We start from the raw sequence: 25,258 nt of genomic DNA on the forward strand, positions 1-25,258 counted from the left end.
AGGTGCCAATCTTACTTTTTTCCCAGTCATGGACCAATTCTTATATCACATCCCCTGCACTCCTTTTCCCCTGTCCCAGTCTTCAATTAAGAGTGCTGAAGCAGATACCAGGTTTAGCTTTCCCATCTCAGAGCACAAGTCAGATCCCAGAAGCACTCACGGGTTAGAACGCTTCTTAGCTTCATCAGCATAGGCCAGCTGGTGGCACTCCTTCACATGGATGACAAGAGTCTGTGTTTTCTGCTCAAACTTCAGGGAAAATGTTATCTTGCCAGTCACAGAGATGTTCCCAAAATCACCAGCTTCACTATAGATGCTCATCATGCTGCCAATGGTACTCTGAAGGTAAAGCAGCCACAAATGTCTGAGGAAGACACACTGCACCTCCCACACTACTCATATTTTCCCCCAGGATAAAACCAAAGATTTCAGGGCTAGAGTGATGGCTTAGTGGTTAAGGAACTTGCCTCGGAAGCCTAAGGACACATTTTTTGTTTGACTCCAGATCCCATGTAAGCCAGTGCACAAGGTGATGAAAGTGTGCAAGGTTGTACATACACACAAGATGGCACATGTGTCTAGAGTTTGACTGTAGTGGTTGAAGGCACTGACATGCCAATTCTATCATATAACAATTAAAAATTTAAAAAAAATTATTTCAGATAGACATGTCAGTAGCCTTTTACCCAAGAGGTATGTTAGAGCTAACAGCACATTCACAATTGTTCGGGCTAATCAGCTCATTGCACATATAGGCACTTAGCATCTCTTTTGTTCTCCTTTTATATGTTTTATGGCTAATTTTCAAGATCTCCAGAAGATGGACAAAGGTAAGGTTCAGCAAGTCATTTTTTGTTTGTTTGTTTGTTTGTTTTTCCAAATGCAGGGTTCCATTCTAGCCCAGGCTAACAAGGAACTCACTCTATAGTCCCAGGCTGGCCTCAAACTCATAGCAATCCTCCTACATCAGCCTCCCAAGCACCAGGATTAAAAGTGTGTGCCACTATGTGTGGCCCATTTCTGCTATGTTTTATATGTGTTATAACATTGGTTAGTTACTAATTAAAGCATGGTGCTATAATTATCTACATTCTCTCTAACAAGACCTATAGAGAAAATAGATTGGACCAGAACTGGGGGTAACAGAGGAGAAGAGGAGCCAGTTGGAAGCAGAAAGGCACCTTCCTCTCTGGTGTTGATCAGTTGCATGTGGTGAGCTCAACATTTTCTTCCTGTGTAAGTGAAAATGTAATCACCCTTCTTTCTATTTTTGTTAAGTATCATTCTGTATAGTTCTGATAGATAGAATTAGGCCCCACTCCTAATTATCCCCTTAACTTCATGATGCTAACTACACCTCAATGTCATCCTGGCAAAGCCCCTTCTCATGACACTCTCTTCCTTATAATGTAAGAATAATCAACAGGCTGTGATGAAGAAGTTTGATCTTCACTTGGTGAACTGGTTACCTTTTCAGAGAAGTTATACAGCTCACCAAGCTGTGATGAATAACACCCCCAGCCATAACCATCTTGTGTAAAAATCCCCAGGAAGTCACCTAGAAGTACAGTGAGTACCTATGACCTAAAGTGAGGATAGAAACAAGCATTGGAAAGAGTGATCAGGGTGACTTCTCCCAGGTCCTGAGTCTTCTTTTATTTCCTTTCTGGTGCCCTTCTGGGTTCAGAAGCACCAACAAACAGAATGTACCATAGAGGAGCCACTTTGCATGCTGCTTCTTGCTAATTTCTGGCGATGTAACTTCACCAGGTGGTCAATGTCTTCTTCTTCCTCCTCCTCTTCCTCCTGGAATAAATAGAAATCTAGAGTTAATAAAAAATATGTTCCAGAGCAGGAGAAATGGCTCACGAAATGATTAAAGGTGCTTGCTTGAAAAGCCTGACAGCCTGGGTTCAATTACCTCATATGCACGTAAAGCTAGATGTGCAAAGTGGTACATGCACGTGGTGTTCATCTGAAGTAGCAGGAAGCCTTGTTGTACTCACTCTCTTTATGCCTGCCTCTTTTTCTCTCTCAAATAAATAAAAATAGTATAAAATATGTCCCATTACCAATAGCTTTCCATCAGTGAGAACCAAATGGGTTGCAAAAGTCAGGATCCATGTGGACATGTATGTACATGTTCTTGTTTCTTTATGTCTGATTCCAGCTTCCTAGATCTGAGCCAAACACCTTCCTCTAATCACAAAAGAATATGAGTATTTAATATTTTCATAGGTAGTATAAATCTTTTCCACTCAACTACTCCAATCTAGCTATCTATTTACATTTTAATCAAATTAGGCATTTATTTGAGCTGCCAACCATTTATGCAGCAATATGTTAAAAGATAAGAGATCACAAAGGCAGTCCTTTCCTTTAAACAAATATAGGCCTGGATTCACTTCAAGAATTTTGGGAGCTAAGTCATTTGTGTTTCCTAAAGAATTAAAACATCTTGTCTGAGTGAATCAGATACTAAATTCATCTCTAAATTAAAAAAAAATATATCAGAGGAATCAAATGAAATATAAGCGCACTTACCATATCCCCACTGAGGCCTGGTACAGATTTGCTTCTGTCTCCCAAGGAGCTGTCTTCTTGCCCCACATCTTCTGGGCGAAGATCAATCACAGATTTAGTATATTCTGAGTGAAAAACCAAAAACCTAAGTCAAAAGAGATTTACAGAATTCCATACCAAGAGCCCAGCTACACTGCTCAGAACATTTGTGCTAAAAGGCTATGATGGGAAACTACCTACCTGATGGCCTGAGGATTTTTCTGGTGTTCTTCTTGAATATCATGTCACCTTCCTCAATAGACATGGCATTTTGGTTCCCTGGATGAATTTCCTAGGAAAGAATAATGACAAGGAAATAGAAATGAGACAGGTAGGTAGATGGTAAAAATGAGCAAGGAAGGATGGTCATGAGCAGAATAAGAGAAAGATTTTCATTCAACTATGACAAACTTAAAGGAAATATTAATTAGTATTAATTAATTAATTAGTATAAAATCCATTTTCATACACATGTCAACCATGACCTTTGGAAATGTTATCAATTAAATCTGAAGTGAAATTAGTTTAGTGGAATTCCTGGTTTCTACTCTGAGATAAGAAAGGGAAGGAAGTTATGGAAGCAGTGATGAAGAGAGAAGGAGATGTCAGAAAGAAGGAAGGAAAACCAGTAACCTGAAGTTTACCTTGTCTACTTGAGATTTGGGAGCAGACATCTTCTTCCATTCTGGGAACAGTCCAGATTTATCCAGAGAATCTCTCCTAAAGGTAGATTAAGAAGTTATAACTAGCCGGGCGTGGTGGCACACGCCTTTAATCCCAGCACTCGGGAGGCAGAGGTAGGAGGATCTCCGAGAGTTTGAGGCCACCCTGAGACTACATAGTGAATTCCAGGTCAGCCTGAGCCAGAGTGAGACCCTACCTCGAAAAACTACAACAAAAAAAGAAGTTATAACCAAGTCACTTTCTCCCTTCATTCTACCCACGACTCAAAGTTCTAACAAGGAAGGAGAGTCACTAATTTGACACCATTTTAGCAAACCAAATTGCATTGAATTTATCTTGAAGGAATGCAAAAGGTCAGGAAAAAAACTTTGTACAGGCACAAATATTCATGTTCCCATTACTAAGAGACCTTAGCATATGTTGCTGCTGGTCTAGGAAGAATGCTTCACAATGCAGCAGCCTGGGGAAGGTACCACACTCAAGAAAGCTGTCCTCAGAGCTACAAGAGAAGTGCTCATGAGAGACTTCTTGTGATGTCAGAAAAATATTTCATGCATCTTCCTGAGGTCATAAATCAGGCAAACTCAAGACACAGAAGACTTACTCCTGAAGCTAGTGAGCAAAATGAGAGCTCAAGGTGGGAAGAGATTAGGGTGAGAGGGAAGCCTACCTGGAAGTGCTATCTGAGTCAGCAGTGTAGCTATCCAGACTCTCACTCTCAGCCTCCAGTGCACTCTTTCCACATTTGAGCTTTAGCACTTCAAATGGCACACTAGAATAAAGGGCAAGAGCTAATGTTTTGAGGAAGTGAACTCTTCCTGCCTGTAAGTTGGGTCTCTTTTCAACCAATTCATAATGATAACCTGAGTGAGTTTTTAAAAAGATAAATGTGAATACACATCTTTTTCTTTTCTTTCTTTTTTTTTTTTTTTTAACCAGTACTCGGAATCCAACCGAGGGTCTCATACATGCTAGGCAAGTACTCTACCACTGAGCTACAGCCCTGGTCATGTACAAAGACATTTAAAACTCTGAACTGTTTCCCCATTACTATTAGAATTGAGATCAAACTCCTTAGCATGCTAAGAAAATCCTAAAAATTTGCCTCTACTAAGGACTCCAGCCTTACCCTGTTTTCTCAATCCCTCTTCACAATTTACCATTCAGAAAACTAGTTATTTTGCTTTTCTGAAGATCCTAAATCTTTCCCTCTTTCCTCCTTCCTCAGTTGGAGATATTCTTCGCACAATGGCCATTTCTAACTAATGCAATCTCTTCTAAGTCCTTATTTGTTAATTCCTCTAAAAATCTTTGACGACACCCCTGATTTCTTGGAAGCATCATCACATATGTAATTATTTATGTGTATTAAATTATTTACTTTGTTCAATAAACAAATTATTTGTTTCCTGTCTTCCTCCTCTATTGGATATATTTATTGATGTGTTCCTGTGTCTAGAAGATAGACAAGAATAGAGTAGATACTAACATGTTTGTTCAGAGTTCTTGAATCAGTGCTCTCAGTACAACTTAGATATATCCAGAGATAATCAGTTTGTAATGAAGACACTACTTAGTAGATTAAAATTCTTTTTTTTTTTTTGTTTTTGATTTTCAAGGTAGGGTCTCACTCTAGCCCAGGCTGACCTGGAATTAACTATGTAGTCTCAGGGTGGCCTTGAACTCACTGTGATCCTCCTACCTCTGCCTCCCGAGTGCTGGGATTAAGGGCGTGCGCCACCACGCCCGGCTAAAATTCTTTTTAAACTTAATCACCTTAATGAATAATGTCCATGTCCGTGGGCATTCAAAACAGAAGCCCTTACCTTTAAAAGGAAGAACATCACTCCTGGGCACATTATCTCAAAGAACTAATGAGAGAAGTAGAAGAGGAGGGGAAACCATCCTTCCTTAAGTATGTCAAGTAAGTTCTCTTGACTCCCACAACTCCATGCTCTCCTGATTTTCTCCTCTAACCTCACTGGCTCTCCCTTTTCATCTTCTTCACTGGTTTTCCCCTCCTTCTCCCAGAATGCTCCTGTTTGGATTACTACATACAGGCTTCTCCCCAGACCTGCTTTCTTCTTGATCTAGGATTATCCCTGTATGAGGTCATCTGGTCTCATGGCCTTGAATATCCTTGAGAAACTAATGACTCAAAGTCCAAACTCGTTTTTCCAACAGACTAGTCAACATCTCTACTTGGATGTCTTAAACACAGCAAGGAAAAAACCAGAGATCTTAATCCACCTCAAGCCTGCCCTTCCCTCAAGCTCACCAAATGGCGACTCCCTCCATTCATTTCTGAGGTCAAAAATCCTATGTCTTGTTTTCCACACCTCTGTTTCTCTCACAATACATATTGATCAACAAATCATGCTGACTTTGTCATGGTACCTACAGTGAATGAGTCTTTCTCATCCCCTGTAGTACCAAGACTCTAGTATAAATCTAGAGACTTCTGATCTCTTCCCCTTCTCTTGTTCCCACATACACTATCCACAGCATAGAAGAATAAGCTTTTAAATGATACATCAGGCTAGGTATAGTTGTGCATACCTACAGTCTGAGTTACAAAGAAGGCTGAGGCAAAAGATTGTCTCCTATATCATAATAAAACAATACTCCATCTCAAGAAACAACAACAAAGCCAAATAACTCAGAATTGTCATAAGATATAGTAATTCTACCTCTAGGTATAAAACCAAGAGAATTGAAAAGTTCAAACAAAAACTTGTATATGAATGTTCATAGAAGCATTACTATTAATATTCAATAGGTAGGAATAACTCAAATGCTCACCTAAATATAATAGGATAAACCAAGGTATATCTAAATAACAGAATACTCATCATTCATGAAAGAATGAAACTTTGATACCTACTGCAGCAGGAATACTGACATTATGATATTGACTGAGCAACACCACATAAATGTCCAACTTTTATATGAATACACTGAGATGAGAAATCCAGAGTAGGTCAATGTAGAGATAGGAAGTCAACTGAAGACTGGAGAACTGATGTGCAAGGTTTCTTTCTGGAGTGATGGTTCAACATTTTCGAAAATTCAATAGCTGTGATGGTAGCATAGCATTCTAAAAGGTGTAAATGTCGCAGAATTTAACTTTAAATTGTCAAATTGATGGTTTTATATCATGGTAAATTTCATCTCAACTTGTAAAAAGAAAGTAAATCATGTCTCTTGTTCTGATCCACCCTCCTCTCTCAGAGGGTAATAAGAAGATAATATGATCAAAATACAGTATGTTCATAAGTTAAAATGGCTTTCAAAAGTACTTACAAGTGTGAACAAAGCTTTACATGCGAGGCTTCTCATCCATTTCTGTTCTCATGTCCTCTCAACAATCTCCTAACTCAGTTCTAGCTCACACAGATATGCCAACCAGTGACTCAAAGTTCCTTAGCCCTGCTGCATTTTCAGCATGCAGCGTTTCCCTCAGGTCCTCTCTGCTTTGTTTCTTGACTTGCTTTGTGTATTTGCTGAAATTCCACCTTGCTATTAAGACATGGCCTAATGCTCCTAAAATATCAGCTTATGGAAGCACATGTGTTCCTGGCACACCCTATCTCTTGAGTCTACTTAATTTCCTCATCACCCTTGTTTACATCTGATATACTCTATATTTACTTGATTATTTGCTGTGTTCCATACCCCCAAATCTAAGGTCTAAAAGCAAGGTAAGTTTTGTATTCATCAGGATATCGAGTATCTAAAACAGTAACGGGAACATATTAGGCATTCATACACACACACACACACACACACACACATTTCCTAAAGGCGTGAATGAATGGACCAAGAATAAGGTAACTAAATCTATAATGCCCCAGTCAGTGGAGAATAATCTCAAGTTGTCATATGATGTTTGTGAAAACAAACTGAAGGGACTAACATCCTGGGTATATGAGGAGTGACACAGTAGGTCATTTCTGACAAATATATTAGCTTTATCACACAAGACACAGCAGGGGGCTCAATTTTATTTCTTTCCTGTGAAATCATTTTCTTACCCCCTTTACTGCAAATAAAAACGAACTCCAAACCAAACAATTCCTCTAGAGAAGTCAATTAGCAATGAACCATGGAGTGTTTTCTTAATTCTTTTCCCTAAAGATTAATATGTACTGATCCAGAGTGGACACACACAACCGTAGGGCAAAAAGGCAATTATTTGACATCTGTGCAGTAAAAAATAAACTAAGAGACTGGAGTTCTGGACTCTAATGATCTGTATGATCTCAGGTAAATTACTTATCCCACTTGCTTTTCTGTAAAAATAAGAAGGTTGAATTAAATTATCTCTGAGGCTCCATAATTTTATGGAAAAAAAAACATTTATGGTCACTCAATCTGTTTTCATGTTTAGCATAAATAAGAGTTTCCTCCAATGAGACAAGAGGTCACAGAAGCCAGAAGCAGTTGGTTTCAGAAATTACATTCTGACCGATGATGTCAGATGTGTTAATCAGGTTCAGCAAATAAAGGCCATTTTTATCCTTATCCACCAAGGGAAAAGGGGGCCTTACCACCTGGAACAGATGAGTCACCCACCCAAGGCTATGTGGATAAAATCACAGCACATATATGCAATGAAATATCATACAGATATTAAAAAAGAATGAAGAAGACCCTTAGAGCTAGCAGGGAAAATTGGCTATGTTTTAGGTTTCTATGGATATTTTTACTCTTTGAATTTTTATAACTGATATAAATAAGATATACATGTTGAAGTGTGTAAATTAATGATTTTTGCTATAGATATATAACTATCAAGCTTTCACTGAATTTAGTTAAGAAAAATACCTATCATTCCCTCAATTTTTTTTATACCTGTTTATAAACCCTTCTTTCTCTCTGCCTCTGTCCCCAGGCAAGTGTTGATTTAATTTCTGTCACTAGGGCTGGGGAAATGGCTTAGAGGTTAAGGTGCTTATCTTCAAAGCCAAAGGACCCAAGGTTCAATTCTCCAGGACCCATATAAAGCCAGATGCACAAGGTGGCACATGTGTCTGGAGTTCATTTTCAGTGGCAGAAGGCCCTGGCATACCCATTCTCTCAATCTGCCTCTCTTCTTTCCTCTCTCTCTCTCTCCTCTCACTCACTCACTCAAATAAAATAAAATTAAAATTAACAATATTTTCTAATTTCTATCCCTAAAATTACTTTGTACATTTTAAAAAATGTATACAATAGAATCATATAGTAGGTGATCTTTTATGTTTGATATCTTTCACTCAACATAATTATTTTGAGATTAATCTATTTTTTTGCATGAACCAGCAGATCATTTCCTTATATAGCTGAGTATAATCTATGGTATAAACAAGCCGCAGTTCATTTATCATTTGCTGGTGAACATTTGAGTTCTTCCTGGGTTTTAAACATTACAAATGAAATGGCTGTTAACAACATATACAAATCCTTGAACTGACATATGCCCTGGCTTCTCTTGAGTTAAATATTTAGGAATGAAATGGCTTGAACATTAAGTAGGTAAACACTGAAATTTTAAAGATACTACTAAACTGATTTTTAAAGTGGATAGACCATTGTACATTTCCACAGAAATAAAGGCATTGTCATCAATAATTAGTATAGTCTGTCTTAAATTTTAGTCTTTCATGTGGGTACATGTCAGTATTGTATTGTGATTTTTATTTATGTAGCCATAATGATCAATGATGTTGGGCATCATCATATGTGCTTATTTGACATCTGTATAGAATCCTTTGGTGAAATGTCTGTTCAAATCCTTTGCTAATTTTCTACGTTATTATCTGTAAAATTTAGTTTTTAAAGTTCTTTCCTTTTATTTTTTTTTTTACTTAATATGTATATAGCATAATTTTTTAATGGAATTTCAAAATCTGGATTTTTTTTGGTTTTTTGAGGTAGGGTCTCACTGTAACCCAAGCTGACCTGTAATTCACTATGGAGTCTCAGGGTGGCCTCAAACTCATGGCAATCCTCCCACCTCTGCCTCCGGAGTGCTGGGATTAAAGGCGTGAGCCACCACGCCCAGCAAAATCTGGAATTTAGCTAGGTATAGAGGATCACATTTACAACTTTAGCACTCAGAAGGCTAATTGCCATGAATTCAAGGCCAGCCTGGGCTACAAGGTTAGTTCCAGGTCAGCCTAGGTTGGAGTGGGACTTTGACAAAAAAAAAAAAAAAACCAACAACAAAAAAACACTTTGTGTGCTGCATAATAGTTCAATCAAAATAGAACTGCATATGTAATGCATGAAAGTTCTTAATAATGTGTTTACAAGTGCAAAGCAACTCATGAAGAGACTGAAAGTCTATAAAGTCTGATGAAATGGGGGGCAGGCATAAGTTGTTTCAAACGGAGATAAGAGTTCTGTCTAAAAGAATATACATATACTGCATCAGAACCTATAAAATATACAGACCAAACTTTTTCTATGAAACATGAATGAAACAAAATGGGGAGAGAAGAAAATGATTTGCATGATGGATAAAACATGTTATGTACAAAAGACTATAAACCTAGAAAAATAAGTAGATTTCTTATGAGTATTTTACACTGCAGGGAAACATGTAAGAATACAGATTTCATAGCGTGCAAGAGCTCAAATACAAGATGATAAAATGTAATGAAATACTGAGAGCAAATAAAAATTAAACTCTAAACAAGATAATTTCTGCAAAGCAGTAAAGACTACTAAAGGAGAGGAAGGGATAGAGAAATGGAGGCAGGAGAAAGGGAAGAGACAGAGGAAATAACCAAAACTCAAATACCCTGGAGGAAGGAGTTGGATAAGTCATGTTCAATTGTTTTTATCTTTCTTTTTTGTATTTTACAATTACAAAAAGAACATAAATAAATGACAATGGACTCCAGTATCCATGAAGTGATGAATTTAACTAGTAAAACTAAAAAAAAAAAAAGTAATAATTAAGAAAAATAGAAAGTAAGAGTAATTGGGGAAATGAGCAAGAGTGCTGCTTCCTTGGTAAACCTGGTACCAGCACTAGACACAAAGAACACTCAAATCCTAACAAATCAGATATCCAGAGACACAGAGGCTCCTAAGACCATATCACTGAAGCATACCTAAAATGAACCCAACATGGCTCATGGAAATTTGTGGAACAGAGGGCAGAAAGAATGTTAGAGCCACACCTTGGGTCATTATGCATAGAGACATTGCCTCTTACCCATAACTGATGGCTAACCCCACAATGCATGACCCATATTCCTCAATGAGGAGGGTCCCTATGGAGAGAGAAGGGCAGGTTAGAGGCTAACGATGGTACCAACATGACTGAATACACTGTATATAACTAAAAGAAAAAAAACTATAAAGAATATTGGGAATATTGCTCAGTGTAGAGTACTTGCCTAGCATTGCAAACCCTGTATTCTGTGTTTAATTTTCAATATTGTGAATTATATGTGTATATATTCAAAAGTGCATGTGAAAATTACATACAAAGCTGTTCATTGAAGCAAAACTTTATAGTATAAAATTAAATGAAAAGCCCAAATATTCAAGAATATGGTGATTAAAATAATTATAACATTAAAAAAAGAAAAACAGAAAGCAGTTCAAAGATAAGAAAATGAAAAATTTTCAACTATGAAGAAAGAACTCATCAAGGACATACCTCAATCTCTTTGAAATGATACAGAATTACCACTGAGTTATATTCTTGATATGTTACTAATTCTTAGGGCACAAATGTATACACACCTATGTGCACGAGTGTGCATGCACACTCAAAGTTTCCTAAAAGGGAGAAAAATGTCAAGATGGCCTTAGTTACATTCACTGGTATTCAGAGAGTAAGAAAATGTGACTTGGGTATATAATACTCAGTTTAGTGGTAGTTGGCAAATGTTTTTAACATGAAAGAATTTAATTAATATTGCAAACCATCTTTGAAGGAATTTCTCAATAACCCAGACAACCAAGAAATAAATCAAAATAAATTCAGGAGTAGAGAAAAGTCATGGTAAAAAGCCTGGATGTGAACATAGAATCCTTTTAAATCTGAAATTAAAACTAAGTTTTAAAAAGCTTATGATTCGGGCTGGAGAGATGGCTTAGCGGTTAAGCGCTTGCCTGTGAAGCCTAAGGACCCTGGTTCGAGGCTCGGTTCCCCAGGTCCCACGTTAGCCAGATGCACAATGGGGCGCTCGCGTCTGGAGTTTGTTTGCAGAGGCTGGAAGCCCTGGCATGCCCATTCTCTCTCTCTCTCCCTCTATCTGTCTTTCTCTCTGTGTCTGTCACTCTCAAATAAATAAATAAAAAAAATTTTAAAAAAGCTTATGATTCATGGTTGCATAACATAAAGTAAATGCTGCAAGCCCTGACAAAATAAAAGTAATTTTAATACCAAATAGTGAGAGTAAGAGAAAAGAATTGGGAGGCTGTGTAAGAAAGTGATTTGTTTTCTATTTGATAGTAGAGCCAATGGATAATGTTGAAGATTGAAACTAACAGCCAACTCCAGTCCTATGTGTCTGCCTAAGATAAATGAAAACACATAGTAACATGAACTCATAAAATGTTCCAAGCAGCATTACTCCTCATGAAAGTGGAAAGGTTCATAAATAGTTGAATAGGTATAATGTGTTATATACATACAAATGAATGTTATTTACAAATAAGAAGGAATAAAGGCCAAATACATGTCATAGCATGGATAAACCTTTAAAATATTGCCTTAGGGACTGGAGAGATGGTGTAGAAGTTAAAGAAATTATTTGTAAAGGCTTTCAGCTTGGGTTTTATTCCTCAGTACCCATATAAAGCCAGAAGCAAAAAAAAAAAAAAAATGACATATGCACCTGGAGTTCATTTGTAGTGGCAAAAAGATCTGGAATGTCCATTCTCTCTAGTTAGACACACATACAAACTCTCTCTCCCTTCTGCTCTCTCCTTGCAAATAAATAAATAAAAACATTTTTTAAAACACTGCCTTAAATAAAAGCATCCAGTCACAAAGGATTGTATATTGTACAATTAACTTTATATAAAATATCTAGGATAGGTAAATAAAGAGAGAGACAATAATCACTTAGGGATGTTGGATAGGAATGTTGGGGAAGTGTGACAACCTTCTCAAGGCAATAAAGATGTTCCAAAATCAGTTGTGATGGCTGCACAACTCTGCATATTCTAAAATCACTGTATTATGTGATATGGTAATTATGTTTCAGTAAAGCTATTATAAAAACACATCCATAGAGATTAACTGATTAAATTGTTTTCAAATGGAGATGTTAATAACTAGTAGAGACATTTGTCTGAAGATTAGAGAATCTTCCACTTTATTTCAGTGTTTTATTCTGTTCAATTTAGCTACAGTTAAACAGAATAATTTTAATTTATTTTATGACAGAAATTATAAAGTTTTCCAATCTTTCCTTCCAGTCATATAGAAATGTCTGAAAATATTTTCAAATAGTGTGAAAACTGAGGTAGCTGGAATTTGAATAACTTGTGCCTTTCTTCATTTCTGTTTCCTATACTATTGAAATTTCCAATAATGAGCTGTGTTCATTTCTTCAAATTATTCTTGTGAATAACAAAGTAAATTTTCCAAAATATAATGTTTACAGGTGAGATTACAATTGATTTTTTTTTCTTTCTTTAACTTTTTCTGTACTGTCCAAATTTTCCTTTTCTAATTTCTTTTTACTTATTTTGTTTATCAAGGTAGGGTCTCGCTCTTCAGGCTGACCTCAATTCACTATGTAGTCTCAGGGTGGCCTTGAACTCATGGTGACCCTCCTGCCTCTGCTCATGAGTGCTGGGATTAAAGGTGTGCATCATCACCCCCAGCAAATTTTATTTCTTTTATATGTTTATTATTCTTAGGAAGATGTTTCATATGAATACATTATATGTTGGTACCCTCTTGTCCCTCATCCTCACCCCCCAAAAATAACTGACTACTGCTCCCACAATGTATAAACTACAATCCCATGGGGAATACCTGAAACCCTACTGAGAAGTATCCAAATTATCTAAAAGAATATTTTTAGCATTTAAAAATCAAACTTAGGGGCTGGAGAGATGGCTTAGTGGTTAAGGTGTTTGCCTGCAAAGCCAAAGGAGCCCGGTTCAATTCCCCAGGACCCACGTAAGGTAGATGCACAAGGTGGCACATGTGTCTGGAGTTTGTTTGCAGTGGATAGATGCCCTGGCATTCCCATTTTCTCTCTCTCTCTACCATGCTCTCTCTCTCTCTCTCTCTCTCTCTCTCTCTCAGAAAATAATTAATTAATTGAAAACTCAAACTTAGGGCTGGAGAGATGGCTTAGCAGTTAAAGTGCTTGCCTGCAAATCCAAAGGGCCTTGGTTTGATTCCCCAGAACTCATGTCAGCCAGATGCACAAAGGGGCACATGCATCTGGAGTTTGTTTACAGGGCTGGAGGCCCTGGCATGCCCATTCTCTCTCTTTCTCATAAATAAATAAATATAAAATATTTTTTAAAAAAATTTAAAAATCACACTTAGAGCCTGGAGAGATAGTTCAATGGATAAAGCATTTTCCATGCAAGTTGCGTGGACCCGAGTTTGAATTCCCAACACCCACATATATGCAAGTGGACATAGAAGCCTGCCTGTGATCTCAGCACTCAAAAAGTAGAGACAGGATCCCCCCCCCCAACAAGCTGGTTAGCTAGATTAGCTGAACTGGTGAACCCTGTGTTCATGTGAGAGACCCTGCCTTGGTAAATAAGGTAAAAATCAATTGAGAAAAACATCTGAGATCAACCTCTGGCCTTCACATGCACAGGCACTGGCACATGCATATGCAGGCATACATATGAATGCACATTAATACATGTACACAAAACATACATACAGAAAATCATCTTCATAACAATTCCTTAGTGCTCACCTGGCCTCCCTCTGTTGCTCCTGAATGATCTTTCTTCCAGGCCAAACATCCCCCATCTCTGTCTGCTGAAAGAGAGACTGCCCCACTGTCTCTCTTTTATTCACTTCAAGAGAAACAAAAGCATGGCAGAGTGGTGGTGAAAAAGGTAGAAAAGGGAAACAATGTTCATAGCATCCCCCCACACAAACCACATTTGCAGGTGAGATAGATAAGATACATAAGAGCTCTCATATATGCTCACAAACTGGCTGAGCCCCTGGAGTTAACAACATCAGTCAGAGGATCTGTCACTAAGGGTAGGCCCTAAAGAGAATGGCCTCTAACCAGGTACAGTACCTGTAGGTTTGCGACGCAGGGACATTCTAATTATCTCACTGCCAGTGCGGTAAGCAAAGCGATTCACTTTCTGGTCAAAAAACCAATCTCCAGTTGCTTTCTTCAGCTCTCTGAGAAGGAGTAAAAGAAAACAACACATGGATAAATAGTGGCTCTTGACATTCAACCCATAAAGGTTGAAGAGAGAACTTGTCACCAGTCTACCTAATCTCCTTTCTCAAAGCCATAGGTGACTCACATTTCCTTGGTGCACACCTTGCACCTCCAGGAACCACTGCTTTCCTGGATGCGACAGTCCCGACACACTAGGTGATTGCAACCCCAACAAGTGTTGTTCTTGGGAGTCAAACGTCCCAGGCTCTCTTGGCACCGGGCACAGGTCCGATCACTGTAGTGTTGGCTGCCTCTCTTGGCCCCTTTCCTTTTTATCTCCAGTAGCTCATTTTTCAGTCGCCTGTAAAGACCCAAAAGAGAGATATAAGTGGGTTCAGGATCAGCAGAGATTTGCTGGAACAATGTTCAGGAAGCAAAGACAGTAACCCTATTGGGTTCTATTAAAGCAACAGTCTCACAGTCTACTGTGACCTGATGAGGACTTGTAAACATGTACTAAAGTTCTCCTAACAGTCAGGGGAGCTGTATATGAAAAAGCTTAGATAACACTTGTCAAAACCCAGAGTGCACTCTTTCTGGAATGCTTACCTAATCCTTTTCTCATCTGCTTTCCTGAGTTCCTCATCTCGCTGTAGAACACTGAGGATCAAATCCCTTTCCATATCAGACAGAAACGAGAGGTCTAGTATCTCTGACATGATGTATTCTACTTTTTTTCCTACTTGTCTTCCTTCAAAAGAACCAGATAAGGAGAGCTACTGGGGTTCCCTGAAATGAGAAAACATTTAATTTAATAAAGATTGTTACTTTCAGAATAGATGCTTAGTCCTCAAACCTTTCTCTGGGCCACTTCTCCTAAGATCAGGCTCAAGAGACAAAAATCAAAGATTCTGGCCTATTTGCCATTCCTACTCCCACATGAAATATGCTCTAAAATGTTTTTTCAAGAAATTATTCATCGGTTTTTGAAGGGTTGGGTCTTTCACAATAGGCATCTTAGTTTGGAAACTAGAATGAGTTCTTCACCAAGAAGGTCCTCAGTCATTCAATTTTTATTATTTGAAATGTTCTCAAGTACCATTTCTATTAACCCAATTAACCAGGTAGGTGATCTGTATAGTGGAGGGAAAAGTACATGAGGGTTGCCACAGTAGATTCAGTTCTTTATGTCTGACTCACTTCTGTATTTCTGGAAAGTTGGTTTTCTGATATGCTTCAAAGACTTTCACCACTTACCCAACCTCCCAAGGTTCTGGTACTTCCCCTGCACATTGAGAATAACCATAAGAATTGGTTGAGCAGTGCTCTGTCAAGTATTGTGTAAAGCACTGGAGAAACAGAGATGATTATGGCATGATTTCCACCTTTCAGAAGTTTGTAGAGTAGCAGGGAAAACAGATACACAAAAATATAGTGCCATGTGCTAAGTGATTAAACAGTATGGAAACTTAGAGAAGTACCTAACTATGTCTTATGTAGACAAGGGAGGGAGAACTATTTACACGAGAAGGTTTTACAAAAGCAGTATTGCCTTATTGACTGAGTATATGTTTATTGGTATGAAAGAAAGGAGAAAACTTCTAAGTTGGGGCTCGATTATATAACTCTTAAATATTTTTGAAACTGAAAAAATTTATAATCTATAGTACGTATAGTAGAGTAGAAATCCACCAAAAAATCTTTGGTGTCCCTTTGTGATGTTGGAAAATCAAATTCTCAGGTCTAGAGATATAGCTCTTTGGTAAAATACTTGCCTGGCATGCACAATGTCTTGGAATAAATTCCCAACATCGAATAAAACCAGCCTTTGTGGTACATACCAGTAACATACCAGTAACCCAAGCACTTGGGAGATGAAGGCAGGAGGATGACATATTCAAGGTCATCCTTGGCTTCATAGAAAACTCAATGCCAATGAGACTGTCTCAAAGGAAAATCATTCGATCAAATTCATTTTGCAAAGATCACTCTATAACATGAAAAACTGATTTAAAGGACAAATTGAAGTGCAATTTGGTAGTGAATCATGCATTCTAAAATAGAAATATTCTGCCACCTCTAAGTATCTACCTAATAGGATTATTCAGCAAAACAAGCATGCAGGAGTAGGAGTATATGTTATAAACCGTTACTACAACATTATTTGTAAGAACAAAAAATCTTGAATAGAGCCGGGCATGGTGGCACACGCCTTTAATCCCAGCACTCAGGAGGCAGAGGTAGGAGGATCACTGTGAGTTCAAGGTCACCCTGAGTCTACATAGTGAATTCCAGGTCAGCCTGGGCTACAGTGAGACCCTACCTCGAAAAAACAACAACAAAAAAATTTGAACAGACATTATCTAAAAAAATAATACTTCCATATAATGGAATAATATGATGCTGTTTATCATGTGGCTAATCTTTATATAATGACATAAAATATGTACATGAATAAAAGAAGAAGTATCAGAATATTGAATGACCTCTTTAGGGAAGTATTTATCTAAACATTTTATATACAAAGACAAATATCTAGACTACAAAAACTTTATCACATGTTTCTTTTAAGGAGTTGTAGTAGGAAGCAGCAACATTGATTTTTATATTTATATACTTCTAATCTTTTGAACATGTGATTTCCCTTTTAATCTTAATAAAAGAAAATAATTCAAACAAAACAGGGAGGTTATTACAATGTCCTACTACCTATGACCCTAACCAACTAGACAAGCCATTTTATTTCTGTTCATTTTTATTTTCTCGCCTACAAAATTATCTTCCTCACAAGGTTGTGAAGAAAATTAAATGTTGTGCTAAAGGGGCAATTGTGTTAAGAACACACGTTTTGAAACAAGGTAATTGCTGAACCCACAAAAACCAATAAAGTTGTAAGACAAGCAGCAAGAAGGAACACAGAAGAGGTGTGAGGAGGACAACCCATAGAATAGGGTGACCTACAGTGCAGAATTTGAAGAAAGAGAAATCAGAGACACCTAACTCACAAGTCTAGGGGTTTTGCTTTAATCACATAAAGTTTGTTTAGCATACAAGATACCCAAGTAACTCAGCAGGCCCAAGAAATAGTTAGAGACAAATGCTAGACAACAGGATAAAAGAATCCATCTGAAAATACAGTTTTAATAGTACCAGCCATTATGAAGCCCAGGGTAGACAAAGTGAGAAATGAACCTAGAAAAAGCCACTTCTACATTAATAATTACTTGCAAGAGAATAGATTATAAACAGCACAGAAAAGCTATGTAGGTCCCTGAAACCTCAATACTATCTAAAACTGCAACACAAAGCAAATCTCCTCTTTACAAGCTATCTCAGTACTTTGTTATTTCTCATTGATTACTCCATCCCTCTGCCACAATTGCCTAAGAAAATCCCAAACCTGTACCAATGCTATAGCCTGCCTTACCTGTTGCCACAGTGCTACCCAGTTTCCAGACTCTCATTCTCACATTTAAATCCTGAGACTCGTACTTGTTCACTTGCCTGATTCCTTCAGGTTCCATTCTAAGCCATTCCACTTCACTTCTCTCACTTCCTATAGGGTAGCCTTGTCTCATAAAATAAAGGAAGCAATTCCATCCACCATGAATTCTCTCCGCTCTCCACCCCTTTTCTTATAATTTGCTAATCTATCTCTTTTCACAAAAATCATATTCAACCCTCAGTCCTACTTTTGATCATAGGTTGCAGCCAGATCATATGAGATAAGATCTTTCAAAATCAGTTGGAGAGAAGAAAACAGGATAAAAATAAAAATTAAAGGCAAAGAGAAATGGGAAAGTAGAGAAACAAACATGACAAATAGAAAACAAAATATAAGATAAAACAATTTCAAATTATGGTTCGAATGTTAAAAGTCTCTGATAGGCTCTTGTACTTGAATATTTACTGCTCAGGTATGTCACTGTTTAAGAAGGTTGTGGAGCCTTTAAAAGGTGGAGCCTTGTGAAGGAAGTTGGTCACTGGGGTACACCTTGAGATTTTATAGTCGAGTCTCTCTTGCTGTTCTCATTGTTCATTAGTTCATGCCTCACCCCCCCTCCTTCCCTTCCTCCCTCCATCCATCCACTCATGCTTCCTCCCTTCTGATGTGACTCAGTTTTTTTCCTCCTCAGGCCTGTTATGCATTCCCTACCATGATGGACTCTATTCTCTGGAACTGTAACCAAATTCAACCTTTTTCCTTCCATAAGCTGCTTCTCATCAAGTATTTTGTGCCAGCAACAAGAAATGAACTGATACACAAATATAGCAAGGAAGACAAGACACAAGAACAAAACTTACTTATCAAAAGTGCAAAGATGGGCTGGAGAGATGGCTTAGCAGTTAATTGCTTGCCTGTGAAGCCTAAGGACCCCGTTTTGAGGCTTGGTTCCCCAGGTCCTACATTAGCCAGATGCACAAGGGGGCGCACGCGTCTGGAGTTCGTTTGCAGAGGCTGGAAGCCCTGGCGCGCCCATTCTCTCTCTCTCCCTCTATCTGTCTTTCTCTCTGTGTCTGTCGTTCTCACATAAATAAATAAATAAATAAAAATTTTTATTTATTTATTTATTTATTTATTTATTTATTTATTTATGTGAGAACGACAGACACAGAGAGAAAGACAGATAGAGGGAGAGAGAGAGAGACAGAGAGAGAATGGGCGCGCCAGGGCTTCCAGCCTCTGCAAACGAACTCCAGACGCGTGCACCCCCTTGTGCATCTGGCTAACGTGGGTCCTGGGGAACCGAGCCTCGAACCGGGGTCCTTAGGCTTCACAGGCAAGCGCTTAACCGCTAAGCCATCTCTCCAGCCCAAATAAAAATTTTTTTAAAAAGTGCAAAGATGCCGGGCATGGTGGCGCACGCCTTTAATCCCAGCACTCGGGAGGCAGAGGTAGGAGGATCGCTGTGAGTTCAAGGCCACCCTGAGACTACAGAGTTAATTCCAGGTCAGCCTGGACCAGAGTGAGACCCTACCTCAAAAAACTGAAAAACCAAAAAAAAAAAAAGTTCAAAAATTATGTGGCTAGGGAGATTGATCAATGGGTAAGATGCTTGCCACAAGCACGAAGACCTGAGTTTGGATCCTAGCAACCATGTAAAAGCTGGGTGTAGCAGCATGTGCCTGTAGTACCAGTGATGGAATGGCAGGGACAGGGGCTCCCTAGAGTTCACTGACTAGCCAGTCTAGCCAAATCAGTGAGCTCTTCATTTAATGAGAGACTCTATCTCAAAAACTATATTGGAGAAAAACAAAAAAATATGTTGGAGAATGAGTAAACACTAGATGTTGACTTTGGGCTCCATACACATGTACTCACACGCACAATCACACATGTGATCAAGCATATACACATGTATGCCCACCACACACATGTACATGCAAAAGAAAATTAAAAGGAAAATGTAAAGAAAAATACAGAGATTGGCTAAGGGAAATCCAGCTACATTCAATTTATAAAGGACACAAATAAAACAAATTTAAGGAAAGATATAAAGTAAAAAAGATGGAAAAAGATACATCATGTAAATATTAACCAAAAGAAAGTTGATATAGCCATATAAATCCCTAAACATAAATATTTAAGACAATAAAAGCATTATACATGATAGAGAAGATAACTATACTATATAGATACTAAACCTGCATACACTAACAAAACATCTTCCAAATTTATAATGGTATATAAAATACAACTTAAGATCAAAATTGGCCATAAAATAGTCATTTAACAGAACTCTTTATATTATTTTTCTAATTGATATTAGTATAAACCTATAAAATTAGTAAGTATATACAAAAGTTGATCAATAATACAATCTTGAGTTAATGGACATATAAACAATCAGAGATATTTTTCTCCAGCACACATGAAATATCATACCTCAAAATGGACCATGTCCTAGCCTATGATGTAAGTACAGCATTTTTTTTCCATAAAATAATTTTCATCCAGGCATGGTGGTGCACGCCTTTAATCCCAGCACTTGGGAAGCAGTGGGAAGAGAGGGTCACCATTAGTTCGAGGCCACCCTGAAACTACATAGTGAAATACAGGTCAGGCTGGGCCAGACTGAGATCCCACCTTGAATAAACAAATAATAATAATAATTTTTATTCAGACCACAATCTTTGACTTCAAGTAAGTTAAGTAAGTTGGCTTTCAAAGATAATTCTAAACTCAATATTTTCTGAAATACTGAAAGATATTTCTACATTATCCATAGACCAATGAAGGAATCATAATGGACTAAATGCATCCTTAATAGCTTAGCAAACTAACCTGCTTTTTGCCAACTCCACCACTAAACCTGTCTACACAGTATGGGATATTCTCTAGAAATTCAAAAAGGAAAATACAGAATAAAATAATGCTCTCATGTGCCATGAATTGAATGAATTGATATCCTTTTATAATAAACAGTTCCTCATAGGTTGACAACCAGAATTCAGAAAAAATAGAGGAACTACAGTTACAATGAGAAAGACAAATATAAAGTTATTAAAAAAAGTACCTATGACCATTGTAGAGACTCCTAATTTATGGAGACTAGAACTTAGCAGAGAAGACAAAGCCTAAGAAAACAGGAACTTTATTTTCCATTCAGTCATAAGTGTATAGTCAAAAGGGCTTTACAATGGTTCAGATCACTACAGAGTCAAAAACCTAAACTCTGATAGACAATTAGTTTGCTTCATGTAGTCATGGGGTGTCAAGTACTGCATGCAATGTGTTGATGTAATATTCTTCTAGCATCCATGCCCAGAACAAGAAATTGTAGAGTAATAGGCTTCTTTAATTAGCAAGTTCATGCATTTATTGATAAAAATGAGTATAGTATTTTAATGTAAATTCTAAAGCAAGAGGGAAATTTAAAATGTCATCATCAGAATGTGTAATTGACATATCTCTCACAATTACTAATATCACAAGCAGATAAAAATTATAAAAAATTTAGAAAACATGGAACAGTTTGAAAATAAGGTCAATTTCAGGGACATAAATATAATTCAACATATGTAAGATATTTTCTAGTCCTACTCATTAAAAATAATAAACACTAATGCTAACATCAACACAGAGTGATTTCAAGAAGGGAAGGAAATAGATATCTAAAATTATTTCTAATTCTAAAGACTAGATTTTAAATTTAAAAATAATGAATAGAATAATAAAAACTATGTTGTGGGCTGGAGAGATGGTTTAGTGGTTAAACTCTTGCCTGTGAAGCCTAAGGAGCCCAGTTCAAGGCTCGATTCTCCAGGACCCACGTTAGCCAGATGCACAAGGGGGTGCACGCGTCTGGAGTTCGTTTGCATTGGCTGGAGGCCCTGGCATGCCCACTCTCTCTCTCTCTCTGTCTGCCTCTTTCTCTCTGTCTGTGGTTCTCAAATAAATAAATAAACAATTAAAAAAATCCTATGTTGTAAGACAGACTTAGATGCAAATTCTGACTTAGCTGTCTTTGATTTTTAGCAATAGCCTAGAAAATTATGCACATATATATTACATTATAAGGATAATACTCAGATTAAAATTCATTTTTGGTTTTCTAAAAAATGAAAACTGATATAAATTAGAAAACACCAGGTAATAATCCTGCATGGGGCAGAAATACCTTAGATGGTGCCTTATTACACTTGTTGAATATATTAGTAGCCCCCCCCAAACATGGAGACTATGATACTTGTACTCAAACTAGAATCTTCTACCAGGTGTGACCTTCTTTAAGAAAGTCCTTATGTGGGGGACCTTATAACCCCAGGAGTTTAGCACAGAATCTGACACAAAATATGAATTTAATAAATGCCTAGCAAGTGTTTTTGCACAGAAATTTGTCATTTATGTGTTTAAAGTGGCACCCATGAAAATTCAGTGGTAATAGAGCTGAGTGGAAAAAAATCCTGATGAAGTATGTGTGTTGTGGTTAAAAACTTGAACTGCAGAGCCAGAGTGTATGTGATTCATAACTTTACCATTTACTAGCTATGTGACCTTGAGCAAGTTAATAAACCTCATGGAGTCTTAATTTTTTCAGTTATAAAATGAAGATAACTATATTTACACTTCTGGACTTGTTTTAGAAAGGTGAAATGAGCTTTGAAAATAGGTAGTGTTCAAAGCCATAGGAACACAGTGAATTCTGAGTGTTAGCTCTTTTTTTTTTTTTATTTTTAGGTTCTGATAGTATAACCCAAGACCTCACTCATGGAAGGCAAATGCTGTACCACTCAGCTATCCAAACTCATATTCTGTCAGTTTGCATATGTGAATTCATGCTTTCAGTTTTAACTAGACCTTAGAAAATTACATACATTTTCTTTTAAAAATATGGATTAATTGTGAAGTAAAGCCTAAATATCATTTAAAGCCTTTATAAATGAATAACTATTTATATAACTTTACACAGAACAGAAAATTTTTTGAAAAAGGACCCATATCCAAGGACTAAAAGACTGAACTGGTATTAAATTATTACTCTAAACTTATAAATACTAATTATATGATGGTTTTACATGTCAACCTTAATGGATCATTAGGTATTTTTCAACAAAGTGACATGATAAAAGCATTTTACTGAGTGGACTAAGGATAATTAACAGTGTTAAGGCTGCAAAAATGGTTCAGTGGAAAAAACATCTCCAATGCAACCATAAGTTCTGATCCCCAGAGCCTACATGAAAGCCATACCAGACATCTGTAATCCTAAAACACCTACAGTGAGAAAGGAGACAAAGTTAGGAGAATTTCTTGGAAGCTCATGATCCCAACTATCCTGATGAATATAAATGCAGTGGTAAACAATGAGAGACACTGCCTCAAACAATGTGGAAGAAGGTGATGACACATTCAAGGATGTACTCTGACTTCCCTATGCATATGATACAACATGGACCCCCCCCCACACACACACGAAACAACACACAATTAAAAATTAACATAAAAATGATTTGGCAAACATGTATACCTTACTGAGCAGGAGTGAACTCCAGGGTCTTTCAAAGGATGCTTAGTTTAACCAAGAAGCCCTGATTAAAACTACCATTGTTAGACAAATGTATCTCACACAGACAATGATTAGTGTTTTGAGATTTACCAGATTGTTATTTACTGTTGCCAGATTTTGTATCCATTTGAACACAGCTATTTAGACATTATTTAGCTGTATCAAACAAAAAATGTGATGGTGCCTGCATATTTGAAAGATTAGAATTGAAACTATGCTATAATTTGGTTATGACCATTGAGAATACAAACTGTCATTACATTTCTGATAATGTACAAGATGAAGTAATAAAGAATGAATTACAATTCTACAACAAAAAAATTGGAAAATACATGAAACAGTGGATTCAAAACACTGGACATTATACAATGCAAGGGTATAATCTCTGAGAGATGAGAAATAAATAAGGCAAGCCTTTTGATTTTCCCAGCTAACAGTCATGACTTTTCAGGCCAAATTATAGAAAAGAAGAAATGGGGGAGAACATACTGAGCTCCCCAAGTTCACAAAGAGTTGAGAATCTGAGTAAACCTTAGGTCATTAGAGTGCTTAAAAAAAGAGTACCTCAAAAGGGCCCCAGCTGAAAATAAGAATAATTGGAGAAACAAGCAAGGGTGCTGTTTTCTTGGTGAACCTGGTACCAGCACAAGGATGAAGGAGATCGACACAGAGAAAAATCAACTCCTACCAAATCAGATATCCAGAGACCCAGATGCCCGCAACACCTCATCACTGAAGCAGACCATAAATGAACTCAACATGGCTCAGGGAAATTTTGCAGAACAGGGAGTGGGAAAGAATGTAAGAGCCACACATTGGGTCATGATATACATAGACATTTCTCCTACCCATAACTGTGAGCTAACTCCACAATGCATGACCCATACACCTCAACAAGGAGAGGCCAGGGGGAGGGGGTAGGACATGGATGAGCCTAACAATGGTGCCAACTTGACTGTATTCACTGAGTACAAATATAATTAATAAAAAATAAATGAATAAATAAGAAAGAAAAAAGAGTACCATATAGAACAGTATTAAGAGAGATTTTAAGAGATTTACACAAGGTTTCCCTCAAGTATTCAAGCATTCAGATATTCAAGTATTCAGCTCATGGCATGCTTCTGGTGAAACTATTCTAGACCAGGAAAAGAACTGCCTGTAATTATTTAAAACCACAGCACCTACCATTCACGCAGGGTCAGATATAGTGCCTCTTTTCAGAAGCCAAACTAGAAAACCTCATGTGAATCACAGGGTCTTGGAGAGAATATGAAGTCTTACTTTAGTAGTAGGAAATAATTAAGTTTAGACTGTGCACTACTTTGAACCTACCAAATCTACACAGAAAATTCTAATTGCTTCCAAATAACAAGTGTGTACCTGAACAGAGTTCAAGAATATTTACAGAAATGCAAACCATATAGCACCCACGAAAAAGTCACAATATCTACTAAAAAACTAACAGGTATGCAAAAAAGCAAGATATATAACCCATATTAAGAAGCAAACAAAATTGTCAATTAATACAAAATTAGAATTAACAAAGTTCCTAAAAATAGTTATTATACCTGCATTCCATATGTTCAAGTAGTTAAGCAGAGATATAGAAGACATAAAACAGAATACTTGCTGGGTGTGGTGAGACACACCTTTAATCCCAGC

General features: G+C 37.2%; 1 protein-coding gene across 3 annotated transcripts in view; it reads right to left on the minus strand.

The window, feature by feature from the left end:
- Sytl4 (synaptotagmin like 4) overlaps window positions 1-25,258 on the minus strand; it is a 59,583-nt gene that overhangs the window by 13,113 nt on the left and 21,212 nt on the right. For 2 of the 3 annotated variants that reach the window (XM_012951275.2, XM_045141065.1), the window contains exons 3-12: window positions 15,192-15,371; window positions 14,728-14,943; window positions 14,490-14,599; window positions 14,154-14,256; window positions 3,917-4,018; window positions 3,207-3,282; window positions 2,764-2,854; window positions 2,545-2,648; window positions 1,711-1,806; window positions 161-339 (exon numbers count right to left, since the gene is read on the minus strand). In XM_012951275.2, coding sequence (XP_012806729.1) covers window positions 161-339; window positions 1,711-1,806; window positions 2,545-2,648; window positions 2,764-2,854; window positions 3,207-3,282; window positions 3,917-4,018; window positions 14,154-14,256; window positions 14,490-14,599; window positions 14,728-14,943; window positions 15,192-15,301 — 1,187 coding nt within the window. In that variant the 5' untranslated portion in view covers window positions 15,302-15,371. The remainder of the gene's footprint in view (window positions 1-160; window positions 340-1,710; window positions 1,807-2,544; window positions 2,649-2,763; window positions 2,855-3,206; window positions 3,283-3,916; window positions 4,019-14,153; window positions 14,257-14,489; window positions 14,600-14,727; window positions 14,944-15,191; window positions 15,372-25,258) is intronic. The other variant, XM_045141066.1, reaches the window with a different exon arrangement.

This window comes from Jaculus jaculus, chromosome X (genome assembly GCF_020740685.1).
Source record: "Jaculus jaculus isolate mJacJac1 chromosome X, mJacJac1.mat.Y.cur, whole genome shotgun sequence".
NCBI lineage: Eukaryota > Metazoa > Chordata > Mammalia > Rodentia > Dipodidae > Jaculus > Jaculus jaculus.